The sequence below is a fragment of the Dromiciops gliroides genome, chromosome 6 (genome assembly GCF_019393635.1).
Source record: "Dromiciops gliroides isolate mDroGli1 chromosome 6, mDroGli1.pri, whole genome shotgun sequence".
Taxonomy (NCBI): Eukaryota; Metazoa; Chordata; class Mammalia; order Microbiotheria; family Microbiotheriidae; genus Dromiciops; species Dromiciops gliroides.
This window is the reverse complement of record NC_057866.1, coordinates 72,302,343-72,321,063: the sequence shown is the minus strand read 5'-3', so window position 1 is coordinate 72,321,063 and position 18,721 is coordinate 72,302,343. Positions and strand designations below refer to the sequence as shown.

Sequence of the window (18,721 nt, the reverse complement as noted above, 5' to 3'; positions counted from 1 at the left end):
TTGTCTTATTCAATTTCAGGCCTACTTTATTATTCATCTTCAGCATTTGTCCAAGTTTCTTGCCTGACAGCTTAATTTGACACATTGTCTGTCCAACTTCATGTCAGAAGTGTTTCTTCTACTTTGTTTTTCCAGTGTGGATGGTTAGACTGATCTCTTTTACCTTCCTGTGGTTTTTATTAAGGCTGGTATTATTCTTGTGTTTAATGTCATTGGCATGGTATCACTTGCAGATAGGCACACTGGAAAACTTCACCATCAATCTTTTATTTAGATGTTAAAAAAAGATTTTTTTAAGGTAACAACTAGTGAAGAGCTCTGGAAAACATTTATCTCTCTGGTTAACATACTAACTGACGTAAATACTCAGGGGCTTGTTTAGAAATGTTCCCTCTATTCCATCTGCTATGAAATCTTACCCAATTTTCATGTACCCATTCTGAAATAGACTTTGCTGGAAGAAGTACTTTAAGGATGTATTTTGCTCTCAAATATTCTTTTGTAAATAAACAAACACTAAACAGAGAGGGTAGGATATTCTTCATCAGCTATCTGACCATGAAGATAAGCTATGTTGTAGAAAATGGCCTGCCTATAAAAAGCCTTACTGTTTTCTTCTTGGATTTACATTAAAAAGAATTTGCTCAAAATGTATATATGCCATTCTAGGGAAAATTTTATAGTAATAAGAAAGTAGGCATATGGGTCAGCAGGCAGTGTCTTCTTGGTCACCCACCTCAATTTTTTTTTTTTTTTCAGGAAACTATCAGGATCACTTCCGTTATTTAGAATGGGTTTTTTAAAACTGTCACCTCCAGCAAAGATCTCTTTATAGTCAGTCTGCTGTTTTTTGGTTTTTGTTTTTTTCCATGTCATGTCCAGCTGTTCTTCCTGATCACATTATCTTAAGTGCTTAAAATCCCTTTTTCACATGCTATGTTGAATTGGGTATAAAAGTCCCAGTTGGTCAATCTACTACTCTTGCTAATGAGACTTAAATCACTATGTAAGAGCAGATCTGTTCTATTTCCAATATGTTTGTTGTTCTCCTTCCAATTTCATAAATAAACATACATCTTTAGGATAATGTGAACTAATTGGACTTTTATTTCTGGTGAGGCAATGTTGTTTTTTACCTTTTGGCATTTCCCCCTACAGTATTCTGCAAATGATTTTGTACTTTAAAGGAACACTGCAACAGGCTGCTATGTCTTTTTGCTTTGTAAGGAGATTGAATATTTGCTGGCTAGAATGGTTTCTAGAATGTTTTAGCCTCCTTATTTTAGGGATCATTTCATATTATAGTAAGTTGATGTTCTGATTTCTATTTCCCATTTTTTTTAATGGCTGTCACCTATTTAAAGAGGTCAGCCTAGCTGAAGCTGTGCCAATTGTTGGCAATGCCTTTTCTTTTCTTCGTTCTTCTAATTTAGTGTTTGCTTTGATCTTTTTCTAACACTGCAGTTTCCACTAAATTCCTTAACCTGTTTTGTATCCTCAAAATTAATTTCAATGGAATACAAGTTTGAGTTACAGGGCAGCTAGGTGGCACAGTGGATAGAGCACTGGCCCTGGAGTCAGGAGGACCTGAGTTCAAATTCGGCCTCAGACACTGAACACTTACTTACTAGCTGTGTGACCCTGGGCAAGTCACTTAACCCCAATTGCCTCACTAAAACAAACAAACAAACAAACAAACAAAAAACAAGTTTGAGTTAGTCACACCATGCAAAGTATCTACTATGTGGATCTTATCTGAGGGCCAAGCCTCCTAAGGATAGAAGGTTTCATCACCAGAAGGTTGGCCCAAGGTTTGTTGTTATTTTTCTTCACAGTAACTCCTGAAATGGTTATAGAAACAAAATGAGTTTTGGTCCACTTCTATTTTAGAATCACCAAAATATTAGTTAATTACTATTTGCATTTGTGATTTTGGTTGTATTAAATAGGACAATAAAACAACTTCTCCTAAAGGATATGAAATAAAGTGAGAATTGGTTTCATTGTGTTCACAAGAGTAAGAAAAAAAATCATTTCACTATAAACTTGGTAATATTCCCTTGTACTGCTTACAATCAATAAAATGAGCTTGCTAGATAATATCCATTGCACAGGATAAAGAAATAGTAGAATCTGATTAAGAACTTGAAAAGCTCTTCCAAATAAAATAAAAATAGACTTGACACTTGGCAATCTGAATGCAAAAGTAGGCACAGGATAGGGTAGAGAAAACTAAGTTGGAAAATATGGTTTGGAATGAATAAAAGAGTTCAGAGGCCTATAGATTATGCAGATATTTCAGACCTATGTATTATGAATATTCTCTTCAAGAAGAGAGTTGCTAACCTTGGCAAGCATGTATTGATACCACTAAAAAATAAAATGAATTATATATTACCAAAAGGAAATAACTGATTACAACAGTTATATAACTATATGTCAAAAGTAAATAAAAGTACTATAAAATGAGTTATGACTGATAAATAGAAAACAGAAAATAATTTTAAGGGTTACATTTGGAAGTGAAGAACTATCATTACACATAACCTTCTTCCCTCTCAGCCCAAAAAAGCAACAGAAATTATAATGCATATTTTCATTTCTGTCCTACAAGGTTAAAATATCAAATGACTAAATCTGATCATTAGAATACAACCTAACCGCTACAGAAATAAAGAAAAGAAAATGCCTTAAACGACTTTGGTTAAATGTAGCAGACACAAAAACTTACAAAGTAAAAATGAGATTCAAAAAGTAATATCAAATAAAGACTTTTCTGAAAATCTCAAAAAGAACACCGTATCACTAAAATCTTCCTCCTTTTTCGTACCTAGAGTAAGAGATAGACCTGTTTATGTCCAACCAAACTAGAAGAGCTTCGAGTCAAAGCCATACCAATTTTGCCTGCTGTTCCAGGACCAGTCCAGTTAAGCTAAGAAAGGCTCATTATCAAGCAGCTGATCACCAGGCACTTATTTTCTTTCTGGACAAAGCAGATAGTGAAAATATCTACATAAGTGTGAAGGAATACAACCGAAAAGAGTAAGGCACTAGGTGGCACAGTTGATAGAGTACTGGGCCTAGAGTCAGAAAGCCTAAGCATCCTGTGTTCAATCTGGCTTCAGTTGTGTGACCCTGGGTAAGTCACTTAACCCAGTTTGCTCAGTTTCTTCGTCTGTAAAATGAGCTGAAGAAGGAAATGGCAAAATATTCCAGCATCTTTGTCATGAAACTTAAAAAGAAGGTCATGAAGTTGGACACGACAGAAACAACTACATAACAACATCAAAGATCTCTCAGTTAAACACATAACTAAATATTTTATTCCCCCATAACTGTTAAAGGTAATACTTCTAATGCAAAGCAAAACTACGTGTATGTATGCATGCATGTATGTATGTATGTATGTATGTATAGAGTTGGTTTATCTTGAAAACTCTACCTAGCTCTGGTACCTTGTTTTTAAAGGGGGGGGGGGGATACTGACTCTAAAGGGACTGTATAATCCTAGTAGTTAATCAAGCAGTGAATTATTCATTCTTCTACACAACAGAATTAATTACTATAGTTAGAACAAGGGAAAAACCTTAACTACTGTAAAAACTGGAAAATGGAATCCTCTCCTAAGAGTGACAAGTGACATCATATTTGGATAGACCCAGAAAATTTGGAAAGGAAGGAAACTACTATTTACTAAGCTCCTAGTATGAGTCAGGCACTATGCTAAAAGCTTTACAAATATAATCTCTTTTGATTCTTTGACAACCTTGTGAGGTGGGTACTATTATTATCCACATTTTACAGATGAGGAAACTGAGGCAAATGGAAGGTATGAGGCTGAATTTGAACTCAGGTCTTCCTCACTCCAAGCCCAGCATCTACTTCCTATGCCACCTAGCTGCCTCAATAAGCAATTAATAATATGAATGTATAAAGACTCCTAAAAATGGAAGAACCCATAGTATCTGCGGCTCTATACAGTTTCTATTTTTAAAAAAGGAAACAGACTGCAAAATCCACAAGATATGTTTAACTCTAGGGATTAATTTATAGCACTGTGCCATTTGAATCACTATTACATTCATAATAAAGTTAATTATGAAAATCCATGGAAAGGTAATAACATCTCATATAGTATTTTTTGCTCACCAGGATAAGAAATAATATGTGTCACAAACGGAAAAAGAAACCTAAAGACACAAACATAGAGAAAATAAATTCTGAAATGTTTTAAGGTTTTGTTTTTATTTTCCCTAAGATTGATTTTCTTACTGAATTAGGGATATGGGGGAAAGGCAGCTTTTAACATTCATTTTCTCAATAGAGAGCAAAGAAAGTCTGAGAACTACTTTCACAACGTGAATTTCAAGGAAGAAAAGGATATTGGACATCATTAGAGACACAAGAAAATGCTCTCTATATTTAAAGAGATCTTTAAAAATAGTTATCTAAATTCAACAAATTCAATTCAATAAACACGTGCAGCAGGGCAATGAGCCATAGAAATGAAGGTGCTAGGGATATGAAGATAAAAAAAATACCACAGTTCTACTTCAAAGGTTACAATTTAAACAAAAAACAATTAAGATACAAGATAAATGTGAAAAGAGAAGAGAGAATAAGGGTCATTGGAAAATCTGAGGTGGGAAGATCAGCATCAGCTGGGATTTTCAGGGAAGACTTCATTGAGAGCCTTAGCTCTCATGTAAAATGTTTTGAAGAAAAAATTATTTCAACAGTCAGAGATTAGGAAGCCTTACACTGCAAGTATTAGAGGGAGACTGTATGAATGCATAGAAAAATACCAGAACAATAGAGATAGAGTTAGTAAATTATACATGCCTGCTCCATCAAATTGTGAGGAGACTCCTTGAGGGCAAGGGCTGTTTTTGCCTTTTCTCTTTATTCCCAGCACTAAGCGCAGGGCCTGGCACTGCCAAATGCCCAATAAATGCCTGTTATTTTGACTTGATAAGAGATGTGCCCAAGACTCTGGAGGTCCAAGCGGCCTCTGTTAATTAACTACGCCATTTTTTCTCCTCCATTTCCCAAACCCCAGTCCCTATGACAGTTTCTGAGCATACCTGTCCAAATTTTCTGCATTCACAATTCCGACCTTTCTCTTACACTCTGGCTTATAAATACCAATCTAAACCAAAACATTTTTTAAAGAGATTAATTCTTTTGTGGATAGGAGTGTATGAGTATATGAACCTATTTTACTGAATTTTCCAATTAACAGAATTCATCGGAAAGTATTTTCCTATGTTATGTCAGAAAATGGAAAATAATTTGTTCAATAAAACTGTATGCTCAAATAATACTCATGAAAAACTTTTACTTGTGCAAAAAGATTTTAAAATAAGAAAAAACAAAAACAAAAATTATGGGGTTACATCTCAAAGTTAAAAAATACTTTTGTAATATTACTTCAACATTATGTAAAACCTTTTATCCTTATGGATTTAAAATCTTGATGATAATTATTTTGGGAAACAGCAACTTAAAAATGTTTTTCATAATGATACCATTGCCTAAATTATAAGGGACGGCTGATATTATTTTCTGAATACTCTTGATGTATATCACCTTGTTGCCTCTGGGTGGCACAGTTATATTTAAGAAAAATTAATAGGAAGCCTTCCCTAAATATAAATAACATTTGCTAGTGTATTTTAGCTTTAAAGAATACTGCATTACACACTAAAGAAAGATTAAATGTAAATACGCAGGATCAAAGAACGGTCTAGTCCTTTCAGAAAAGGATTAAACTAATTAAAAGGGTTTAAACAATCGCTCAGAAGTTCAAAAATAGAAACATTAAATTCATGAAAGATTAAATGAGAAAAACTCAAGTTATAGTTTATCAGGCCAATGGCATTTAAGTTTGAAAATTTTTCTTCATAATCCATATTTCATACTTTTTATTTTTTCCATTAAACTCCTGTGCAAATCTGAAAGGATTTTCTGTTTTCCACTACTATTTCTCTTTCATTATTTTTATTTTATTAATATATAGCATGTCACACTTAAATCATATATGTCCTGAGAAATTCGAATCTTAAAAGAGGAAATGCTTCTCATGACAATTTCTGTTGTGATCATGAAGCAATAAGACTGCTTTCTAAGTGTACCTTTTTGAAACGTCTCATTACTTTATGGCCACGCCATGTATAATATACTAAAGACCTCATACTCTATCACTGACTAGACAAATGAGTAACACTTTTAAGTAACAAGCCAGCTTAGACCAAAAAGGGAGAAAAACTGGAAGCAAATAGGGCCAAGAATGCAGGGGGAAATGGGCAAAATTCAATATTTTCAGACTATGTCTAGTTGTGAGTGAGTATATATGTCTGTGAGTCTGTGTTTTAAGTGGAAAAGAACAGAATTTAAGGAAAGAAAAAAGAATCTAGTCATTTTTCTTTGCAAAAATTCCTTTCATTTTTTTGCTTAACATTCATTAGAAGTCAGAAAAAGAGAATATCAGATTTAGTCATGGAAAGCTCCAGTCCTTCTCCCATTAGCTTCAAACCATTCATTTCTAAAAAATACCTTTAGAAATACAGGAGGTTTTTGTTCATTAAAAAACCATCTCCCCACTCCCAATTACTACCACATATATACCTGTCTAAAAAAGCCCTAAGTACAAAACTTTCTTCTAACAATTACAACAACCTAAAATATACTAATTTTCAGTAAGTTGTAAGAGAATTGGAACTATATTCTCTTCTTCAATGTAAAAATGCATTCATGCAGATCAGTAAATAAATAGCTTAACCAAAAACACTAATTAAAGAGCTCCAGGGACCCATGAATAAACCAACAAAAGGTTAGAACAATAGACCATAACTCAAGACAGGTTCAACTGTCATCAAAAATGCATTGTATGCTGCATTATTGCTACCTGTAGCTCTTGAATAGAAATAACCACTATTAGTTTAAATTTCAAAAGAAAACTTAACAATTATGTGGCAAAATACAATCTAGCCTTAGTTTGGCCAAAAATTAACTACAAATTTCTAGGGGAAGTTTAATCTCTCTGAGTCTCAGTTTTCTCACGTTTAAACTGATAGCACAAAAACACCATCGTGTGGTAGACAAGACAGTTGCACTCAAAGTTAGGAAGCCTTGGACTCAATACTAAATAAATGTTTTACAGTCCAACCTTTTTATTTCCCACCCCAGCCCTCAGAACTTTCATCTAGAGAGACGGATCCTGTGGGGAAGGTGCCAGCGATCTCTACCAATTGTGACCCAACTGCCACCCACTGGGCAAGCAAGCTGCCCTAGGCAGGACACTCGACAGGAGGCAGGAAGTGCCAAAGACCACCACCAACCTTGACCGTTACCTTTACTCAGACCCTGATGGAGAAGGCTCAGGACCCTCAAACCAAGCACTTTAGGAAAAGCAACGTCCCCAAAACCGATAGAACTGTTTCTGGCCCAGCAACTGCAGCCAGCACTGAGAACAGAAATCCTTGTGGAGAAAGGGCCACCTTATCACCACCAACAACTGCTGACCAACTGATGCCAAAAGGCAGATGAGGATGGAAATCTTAAGGGTACTACCACTCTCCACATCACCAGTTATGATTCCTGCTCAGTCCTCACAGCCACCGTCTATGGAGGGGCTCTTGTGGAGAAGGGGATATCTGCTCCCAACAACTACCAACCAAAAGCAGCCTAGCTGGAGCAAGAAAGCTTCCTGAGGAAGAGACAGGAGGCAGCATGTGCCAAGCAAGCCAAACCTCCACCACCCTGGCCATCATCTTCCCTCACATCCTGACAGAGATAGCTCAGGGCCCTGAACCTAAGAGCCTTGGGAATAACAACACTTCTAGCCCAGGGTACATAGCTGTCATCCTAAAGAAGCCTCTGGGGAGATGCAGCTTGGTAACCAATCCATACCTACTGAATGCTCAGAAAAGAAAGTTCATGCCACCAAAGTCCTTAGCATCATTAAGTGCGTGAACATCAGAAACCGACAGAATTTCATCAGTGGAAATGACATGAAAAAAGAGGCACTGACATCTGCTTTTCTGCTGCAGCCTAAGAATGATGGGGTCTTTCCCTCTGACTTGTAGCTAAAACCTTCCTTATTTATTGCTTTCCCTATTAGGATATGAGTTCCTTGAGAGCAGAGACTTTCTTACTTCTATTTGTATTCCCAGTGCTTACAATGCCTTTGCACATAGTAAGCCTTTAACAAATGCTTTCTTCTTTCATTCATTCTAAAACTTTTAAGTTATAAATGGTTATAATCTGTCCCAATGGAGGGTGTTCACAAGCTCAACAAATGAGAGATACTTCTGGGGAGACACTGAATCTTCTAGGTCTATAAAACTGCTATCTTACTTAATATACTAGTTCATTTATTATAGATTACTAATGCAATTTCTATTTTTAATTTAGTCAAGCTTCCTATCTTTACATGAATTCCAGTGTACTTCTCAAGCACACTTAGAAATAACTCAATTTCCCTTTCAACTGCACTGAACAAGCACTCTTAAATAATCAAATAGGTCATTTTAGGATTTTTAAAAAGCACCTTATGAAGTCTGAGGCAAAATAAAACTCAAGTGTTCAATGTTAGTTTTCACACAGAAAATGTTAAAAGGCCATACCATTAGCACTGCATAACTCGTGAGAGAGTAGCACTGAACTGTTGTAACATTTTCATCTGAAGAGAGGATGTGGCAGCCATCTGACTTCCAGCCCCCTTGTCCATTCAGCAAATCAAAATCCCATTGGGCTGCAACAGCATCTGCTCCATGTGCAATTCGACGTAATGTAACATTAATAGGAATGTGTTGAGTATCTATATTTATTCCATCTGGTGAAAGAAAAATATAAGAGTTTAAAAAAACAGCTTATGTGCTAAACTGTGTAAAATCTGGAATTTGCTGAGTTATTAAATAGTGTTGAACATGAAACATTATTTTGGAGCCTAAGTTATAAAGTCACATTGTTATAGCTGGTGAATTACTTTATTGGGCAGGTAAACTGGGTATCAGCTTGGAATTTATTTTGTATAAAAATACCTAAAAGTTCTAACAGATAATAATTAAATAGTAATATTTGTCCAGAACAAACCCATTTTGGTGAGAATCACAGGGGTGACGACTGTCCGCCGCTTTCCATCATCAGCCAGATTTGTTGAATTGCCTGTTGCTGGAAAAAGCTTTCCATTGCGGAATGCAATAAGTTGAAGCTTGTAAACAGAATCATCAGCTAGTCTGGTTTCCCTTTTATGCTTCGGTGAAAAAAGGGAGGGAGGAAGCTGAATAGATGCCTCCACGACAGTATTCTAAAAAACAAAATATTTTAAAGGTTATTATTAGTATCTTAGAAAGAAAATAGTTATTCCTTCAATGTCACATTTCAAGTTTTCAAACTTCATGTTAAACAAAACCTTTTTTTTTTAAAAAAAGGGCTTTTTTTTTTAAAGAGCCATATTGAATTTGATATCCAAATTGAAGGAGAAACATGGAATAAAAACAGGTCAAAAGACTCTACTGTGTGCAACTATACTAGGAGGAAGAAATGAAAACTCTCCAAGAATTAAGATACATACCTCAAAATTAATTCTCTCTTTCATACTCTTAAGTTTGATTTTTTTCCCCCATTATAGTATAAATTCCTTCCTGGAGGAGACCACACTAACAACTAAACAAACACCAACTACCACCAACAACATCTAAACTGATCAGGAAATTCAGTGATAATGATAGATCTGAATTTTACATGGATAGTGTGTGTGTGGCAGGGGAGGGGGTGGGGGAGGGGGGAGAGGAACAAAAACAAAATATGCAATAAAAATGAACTCAAAAAATCCTTGAACCAAAAACAAAAACCTACCCTGCTTTACTATATATTCTCAATATGACAAGAGGCATAAAACAGTGGCATATGCTCACCAAAGGTTATGAAGGATGGTCAGTGAAAAAATGCAAATGGAAAAGAGATTCTGGTGAGCACCTCTCATTTGTAGGTAACAGTATGCTGATTATATCAAGTACCAGAAAATTAAAGAGTCACTACTTTTCAAAAGGGATAAGCCTAACAATTCACATGGGAAAATCAAAACATAAAGAATGCTAGACTATGTATGAAAAAACTAAAACCTACACATAAGGAATGTAGACAAATGTATAAAAGTAAAATACAACTGGCTAGACTTGGCATACAAAGCTAACAACTGCTATGTACTGGCTGAACCCAAATTAGCTTTTACCATCAGAATTAGAGGTATTGGGGGCAGCTAGGTGGTGTAGTAGATAAAGCACCAGTCCTGGATTGAGGAAGACCCGAGTTCAAATATGGCCTCAGACACTTGACACTTACTAGCTGTATGACCCTGGGCAAGTCACTCAACCCTCATTGCCCACCCCCGCAGTCCCCAAAAAGAATTAAGAGGTATCAATGGTATTAGCTCAAGGTTCATAAAGTATTGCAGCTTTCATGTCTTTGCCAAATCTTCAACAGTACTTTTGTGAAGCTCAACAGGCATTGTACAACATTCTAATGATGTTTGTGAAGGATTTGATTTACAAATGTAGTTATGGCAAGATCAATAAGCAGAACTGTCCTGACTATAAGTGCCCTTATTGAAAAATCTCTTGGTAAATATGGAATTATCTGCATGGAGGAGTTGATCAGTAAGATCTATACTGTTGGCAAACACTTCAAAACTGCTAACAATTTCCCCGTGGCCCTTCAAATGATCTTCTCTGCAGGGTGGAATATTTTGTGGAAGGTAGAGATGCTAGTAAGAGGGAAGACTGAATCAATAGGCTTACTAGATGAATGAACTGAAGACCTCTATGCATGATCATTTTTCTAATGTTCTATTAACAAAAATGCTTCTGATTTTATAACAAAATTAAAAACTTTATGGAAATCTTATAGGAGGATATGAGGAAAAGTCATAGAAGGGAGGGAGGGAGGGAAGGAAGGGAAGGAAGGGAAGGAAGGGAAGGAAGGAAGGAAGGAAGGAAGGAAGGAAGGAAGGAAGGAAGGAAGGAAGGAAGGAAGGAAGGAAGGAAGGAAGGAAGGAAGGAAGGAAGGAAGGAAGGAAGGAAGGAAGGAAGGAAGGAAGGAAGGAAGGAAGGAAGGAAGGAGGGAAGGAGGGAAGGAGGGAAGGAGGGAAGGGGGGAAGGGGGGAAGGGGGAAGGGGGAAGGAAGGAATTTGTAATACATGAGATCATAGAACTACTGATGTACTAAAGTAATATTTATACCTATTATTTTACACAAACTTTTGATCTTAGAAAATGTGTGATATACATTGCTGGATACACTCAAAGACCAATTCTAAATGAACAAACAAGAAACACACTTTCAAGTCACATAATCAGTTTTACCAACCTAATGTCCTTTGCATTGGATGTAAGCATACATATGACTGACACAATTAGCAAAGAAGACAGACTTGCTCCATATGCCTGTTGTCTATCTTTGTAGTTAGGTTTTGGCTGAACTCCTTATACTGCTTACTGGAATTGTGGTGTTCTGTGAATTGTTTGAGAAATGCTCATTCAGACTTTCAAAAAAGCCTTTGAAAAAGATTTATAGCAAAACTGTTTTAAACCTTCAGTTGGCATAGAATTGGGAAGGATTTTTTTTTAAAATCATGCTAGGAAAAAAAATACTTTAAACAGGATAAATGGCTACTTCTTTGCTTGGACAAATATGAACAGTAAGTAGTAACCTATGGATTAGTGCTAAGAATGAATATTATCATCCTAAATTGAACTTGAAGAAACTACGAAATTGTCACATCTGTAGATGGCACCAAGCTCTTAAGGGTAGTAACAAAGTATTAAAGATGGCTTAAACTATTAGAAAGTCTCAAAAGCTTCCAATAAAGTAATATACAATAATGATTTTTATATGAAGATAAAATGAAAAGATTAAAATATACTTCAAGCCTATAAAATCATGAAAGGTATAAATAAGGTAAATAGGAAAGAGTCACCATATCCTAAGACACTCAGGCTGGAGAACATCATCTGAGGCTTTAAAGAAGTTTATTTTCTTTAAATTAAAAAAATAAAAATTTACTGCATGCAAGCATTGTGAAAAGCGTGTGTGTGTGGGGGGGATATGTTAATGATGTCTTAGTGCTATAAATCTTTCAATCTCTGGCACAAATCTGACTAAGAGTAAGAACTAGTCCAGAAGATATGGAGGCTGTCATCACAGAACACTGATGCTGCAAAGCTGATCTGAGTCCCAGGAATAAAGTGCATGTTACCCTCTACCACTTCCTGCCTCTGCCTAAGTGAGGAGGTTCTGTTGTCACTGAAACCCCACGGATCTCAGTTTCTTCAGCTGTAAAAGGGGATGGGCCCTTTGTAGAACTACACCTATGATGTTGTGTTCTAAAGACACAGCTGCCTGAGCAGCCCTGGAAGGAAGAATCATCCTCCAACAGATGTTTCTCTGTGGACTTCCATATACTCTGGTGCACAGGACTTCTTCAGGGTCCCACTCAAAACAGTAACAGGAAAAATCATGCTGGATCTACACTAATCTGTCACAAAAGGAACTTATTCCTTGATTCTCTTGTTCTCCTTCTTGCAACATACACTGCTTTACAAATGAAGTATAATGGGATGTCTAAGCACCAGCCCTGAGGTCTGAGCCTTCCCCACTTTCATAAGCTGTGTGTAAGCAATCTCAGAGGGAAAAAAAACCCCAAAACTTACTGCCCCCATAAAGACTATAGTGAAGAATTGCTGAGATTCCAGAAAAAAAAGATAAACTACCCTACATCCCTGTTAAGGTAACACAAAATAGATGAAATAATAATACATGTCCTCAAAGATCTTATAATCTACTTAGGAAAGTTAAACGTAGAGGTGAAAAATAACATAAACATAAATCATGTTAATAGAACAAAGTGGTGTCATTACATGAGTGGTAAATAAGTAATGCAGATCGTGTTTTATTGACCGTTACTGAATAGGATACGCCTAGATATCTTTAAGGAGTCAATATTTGAGCTGGATCATATAAAAGCAAATATAACTTTACTTAGTGGGTAGTAATTCGCAGAGATTTTACCCTAGAGTTGTACCTGCCAACAATCTAAATAAAGGTTCAATAAGGATGTAGATACATTCAAGGATAAAGAAGACATGAAAAAATAATTAGCAATGTTCTGTAGGGACATCCTTAACCATATGAAATTATAAGGGAATATGAAAGTTTAATGTGACAGGGAGTAAACTACCACAAAAATGTACTTTCACCCAATCTCAGACACAGATGCATAAATTTATATTACAAATGAAAACTGTAAACTTTTTGTTAAAGATTCAGAGGCAGATATTTGCAAACTTTCACTCTAATACTGACTGCAGAGCATATATGGAAAACTAAGACAAATTTTAATTTAAAAAAAATTATGATTATATCTCTCTAGTGCTAGGACTTTGGGCATGCTCACATACTTCCCAACCAACGCATATTGTATTAATAATAGGTACATTTAAAAATAGATTTGAGTAACGGAAAGGGTTACAGCTATGGGTGCTTTAGTAACAATGAGTGTAATTAAAAGAAGTTAAAATTTGCATGTTGATCTTTATTTGGATAATAAAGCTGCCTTTCCAAATGTTTTCTATTATTATTTCAAGAGAACAAGAACTTTAAAGAACTTTAAAACATCACCTTTGAAATGTCTACTTTACTAGCAGCATTTAGAAAGCAACGTCCATTTCTCATATGAAAATCAGCCTAACTAAAGTGAGATGGGCTTATCACCAGAATGCTGGACAACAGGTAATGAATTTTAGAGCACGACAGCAATTTGTGCTGGCTACTAAAATACTAAGTTGATACCTACATGGTAAAAGTAGGCATATCAATGAAATCACAAGGTATTTTATTTGTAAAATTTAATCCAGTTTACCTTGCATAACTTTTTTTTTGACACCAGAATTAAAGGAATATTGTAATGTATGTTACATTAAATCTCTTAACAAAACGTGCTCTATTTTCAACAAATATCAATGAAGACTAATTATTAAGACTTCAGGGTTATGTGAGCAATTAGCAGACTAGGCATTTCCTCTGATCCCCATGACCTCTCAAATCTCTCCAAAGCAGAAACTGTGGACTAAAGATAAAGCAACTTCACCTGTCTCCATAGTCTAGGATTACTAGAATCCAAAAGCAAACAAAAAGTGTGAACTGATACTTGACTCCAAGATCACTCAGCATCTTCAATGCTACTGGCAGGAAGGCTGCACTAGCAGACTCAAGGACCCAACATCTCCCCACAGCCCCCAGCACTTTTCCAGCATCATAGAGACCCTGGCTCCAGCCAATGGAAGTTTATCCGGGCCAAGACAGATAAGCTACTTGTTAAATGGTATAACTGTGAAGGGTAAGAGGATGTATACTTAGGATAACTGATGATGTAAGAAACAGAAGATATCAACAAAAACTTACATCAAAAAGACAAATTATTAAACAGCTGCATTGATTTGTGTTACACTGAAAATTAATTACTATAGACACCCGTTTTGGGTAAGTGTATTATTAATTTATCAATATTATATCAGTAAAGGATTGATCACAAGTCTCCCTAATTTCTCAAGATCTCAAGCTGAGTGGTGGAGGCAGAGAGAGATTCAGCACACCAATTAGATCAAGGAAGGGGTAGGGGGGAAGGAGAAAGGGAGGGAGGAAGAGAGTGAGAGAGAGAAAGTGGGGAAGAGAGCAGACAGGCAAGCCCAAGATAGAGACCATGTGGTCTTAAATACTCCCCAGAAGCCCTTGTGTCTTCCAAGGGCTTTTCTTTCCTCTTTTGATAGAGGCAGGTAATTAATTATACATTGACCAAAGCTAATTGAGTCATTATACATCAAACAAATTTAACTGGTTAGCATTATTTCAAATATATTGGTTGATAAGACTTGAAGATGGTCTATATTACAATGAACTCTAGAGATGACATCAGGGAAAGAAATGCAAAAAACCCCTCACTCAAGTTGCTCAAGGCAAAATCCATTACCTAGGTGTGGTTTAATCCCATCAGCCCTTTGGCAATCTAGACAGAAGAATCTATCTCCATTCCTTTTGTTCCCTTGGTTTTGTCCTAGATGAGATTTGATGAAGTTTCTCTAGGATCACTGGACTTTCCAGAGTAAGAAGGAGAAAGGACTAATCCCTATCAATTATTAATAATTATTTTCTCACAATTGCATTGAAAATGTTACTAGAATTTAACAAACCTTAGGAAAATAATGATCAGAGCTTTTTATATATATATTGATATCTGACTTTTACACTAGAAAACATAGAAATCTTGTTTACATTTAAAAAGGCCATTTAGAGTACTGGACTGGGAGTCAGGAGACCTAGATTTTAGTTTTGGCTCTGTAACAATACCTACGTGATCAAAGGCAAGTCAGAACCTTCCTACACCTACAATTCCTTATCTATAAAATCCCCAAAGTCTGGCCTAATTCTAGAATCATGATTTTTTTTAAAGAGTAGAAAAATATGCCTACATTATTTTGAATACTAACTTTTATAACATGTTGACTTATCAATATGTTTCCTCTACTGTACTTAGCTTAGATTAAAAGAGATAATATAGGATTAAGTCACAGATACTTCCTAATTTATAGGGTAGCTAAGTGGTGCAGTAGATAGAACACTGGGCCTGGAGTCAAGATGATAAGAGTTCCAATCTGTTCTCACACTTGCTATGTGATCCTGGGTAAGTCACCTAAGCCTGCCTCAGTTTCCTTATCTATAAAATAAGCTGAAGAAGGAAATGGCAAACCACTCCAGTATCCCTCCCAAGAAAACCCCAAATGGAGGCACAAAGTAAAACACAACTGAACAACAACTTTATAAATGATAAATGAAGTTTTGACTGCAAAGAGAACTCATCTTTATTAATATAAGAGAGAAAAAAGTGCATATAATCCTCAAACATTTCAATTTATCTTTGCAATGGTTTTCTCCCCTCCAATAGCCTTGATTTCCTAATCATGTTTCCTTCAAGGCCTATCTCAGTGGCTCTCTCTCCCATGAAACTTTTCCTTAAGACCCCAAAGAGAAAGGATTTCTTGTTCTTTGCATCTCTCACCACACTTTTCCTGGATGGACTTCTCCTTTGCTCTTAAAAAGTCTTTCTTGTATTACAGTCATCTGTGTATGTAACATTTCCTCTGTTATACTATGAGATAATTATAGTTAGTCTGTAATTGTAACAATTAGAATTAAAATGAGAATGTTCTTTGCACATAGCAAAGGAATTCTTGATGAAAACACATGAAGGGAACAAATAGGCTTCTGTGGATGATTCTTTACTGAGGACCACACTTTGCAGTCATATAACTGATGTCTAAAATGCAAAAAGAAAAATGATCCTGATGATTACGAAAGAAAGAAAGAAAGAAAGAAAGAAAGAAAGAAAGAAAGAAAGAAAGAAAGAAAGAAAGAAAGAAAGAAAGAAAGAAAGAAAGAAAGAAAGAAAGAAGAAAGAAAAAAGAAAGAAAAAAAGGAAGGAAGGAAGAAAGGAAGGCAGGAAAGAAGGAAGATAGAAAGATGGAAAAGAAAAAAAAAGAAAAATCAAAGAAAAAGAAAAAACATCTAATTTGGTAGAGGAAGACCCACCTATAAATGCTCATCCCTCTAACAAAGTGCCCCACATATACCTATTAATATCATGCAATATAGGAACACAGAGACAACTTTATGTTAAGTAATTCTCTGACTACCAATAAGGCATAGAATAGAGAAACTAATGTTCAGCCAAAGTGTCTTTCTGTGTCATGGAAGATTTCCTACACAGAATCTGAGTAAAAAGATTCCCCATACATGTTGAATTCTCTCAGATATCCCTGTTACAATGACATTGTATCCACTGTATGAAGTCCCTGTATACTAGAGGGTATCTTTAATAAGATTCACAAATCGTATAAAGAGATCAGCTCAACAATACATACAGGGGAAAAAAATCAAGTGGATGAAGAATGTCCCATTACTGTAACTAGCAGAATGGGTGGTCTACTGATCTTGCATAAACAATGTTATATAAACAATGAATTGAATTCAAGTGTTAAGTTCTTTGAAAATAAAGTCTATATTATCTCACTTTTTTAAGGGCAGTATAATACAACATCTTGTGCTTACTAAGCACTTAAGAAATGTTTGCTCAAATGAAAAAAAAAAAATTTAAACAAAAAGTGCATGGTGATGATTCCCAGATCTGCTTTTTCCAGGCTTAAAGTCTCTCCAGACCTACAGTCTCATCTCCAACTGTGTATTAATCAACTAGAACTGTATGTCTTGTCAACATCCTAAATTTAACATGTGTAAAACTAAACTCATTAATTTTCCCCCAAATTGTCCCCCTAATTTTCTCATTATATCAAGGGCATCATGATTCTCTCAGTCAACTAGGCTCCCAACCTAGCTGTCATTATTTCATTGATCTCATTCTCTCACCCCCAAGTCTAATCAGTTGCCAAGTACTGTCAATTCTACCCTTGTAGCCCATCTCACATAAATCTCATTCTCTTCTCTGATACTGCCACCCCCTGGCTTAGGCCCTCATCACCTCTGGCCTAGATTTTTTTTTTTTTAACAACTAGCTGTTTATTCTCCCTGACACAAATCTTTCTCCACTCCACTCCATCTTCAACTGTCAGAAGATCCTCCTAAAGGGAAGGTCAGACCATGTTTCCCCATCACCACAGACATTCAGTCAACATTAGTGGTTCCCTAATCACCTCCAATATCAAATACAAGGTTTTCTGTTTTGTTTTCAATGCTCTTCATAACCAATCCTCCTCCTACTTTTTCTGTCTTCTCATACTCTATTCATCTCCGCCCAGCCACCCTACTGACTGTAACCTAGTGACCCCATCTTCCTGCTCCTCACACAAGACACTCAACCTCCCAATTCTGTTCATTTTCACTGGCTGCCCCGCAAGCCTAAGATTCTCCCCTTCCTCTTTTTCATTTCTGCCACTCCCTGGCTTTCTTCAGGAAGCCTGTCCTGAGCCAACTTAATGTTAGCATCTCCCCAATCATTCTGTATAGGGATTGTTTGTACAGTATATTGTCCACCCCATGAGACTGTGAGCTCCTTGAGAGCAAGGACTTTTCTTTTTTGGCCTTCCTTTGTATCCCTGGCACTTAGCACTAGGCCTGGCATGTAAGAGGCACTGAATAAATATTTGGTGACTGATAGAAAAGCTAGATGTAAATTTAAAATTTGTAATAGACAAGGTAAAAAGTGGATAATAAAGTTACATGTAATCAAGAGTTAACTATCAAGATAAGGAAATAGTCTTCAAAATATAAAAACACAAACTATCAAAAGACAAACATGTCAACACTTCTGTTTTTTATTCATGCTCAAAATAATTTCCAAATATATTTGCATGTGTTATTTTTAAAAGCAAATACTACCCATTCAATTCACTTATTCTAAACTTAAAAGACATAAGAATTTGATTGCAAATTTGCTCTAAAAATATGCTAAAGAGAACTCAGAAACTCTGTACCATCCTGTTACTTTCATATATATATATATATATATATATATATATATATATATATAAATTCTAAGTCCTATGGAATGATGACTTACTGAACATTGTGGCTACCCTCCAAAAAAAACCAAAAAACAAAAAAAAAAACAAATAGCAACAATCGGAGCCTTGTTAAAAAAAAAAAAAACTAT

The 18,721-nt window shown here is 35.7% G+C and overlaps 1 protein-coding gene across 1 annotated transcript in view; it reads right to left on the bottom strand.

The window, feature by feature from the left end:
• The window catches only part of ADGRA3 (adhesion G protein-coupled receptor A3), a 132,642-nt gene that overhangs the window by 16,610 nt on the left and 97,311 nt on the right, over positions 1-18,721 (bottom strand). The window contains exons 13-14 of the mRNA XM_043972774.1: positions 9,097-9,310; positions 8,628-8,836 (exon numbers count right to left, since the gene is read on the bottom strand). Of these exons, the coding sequence (XP_043828709.1) occupies positions 8,628-8,836; positions 9,097-9,310 (423 nt within the window). The remainder of the gene's footprint in view (positions 1-8,627; positions 8,837-9,096; positions 9,311-18,721) is intronic.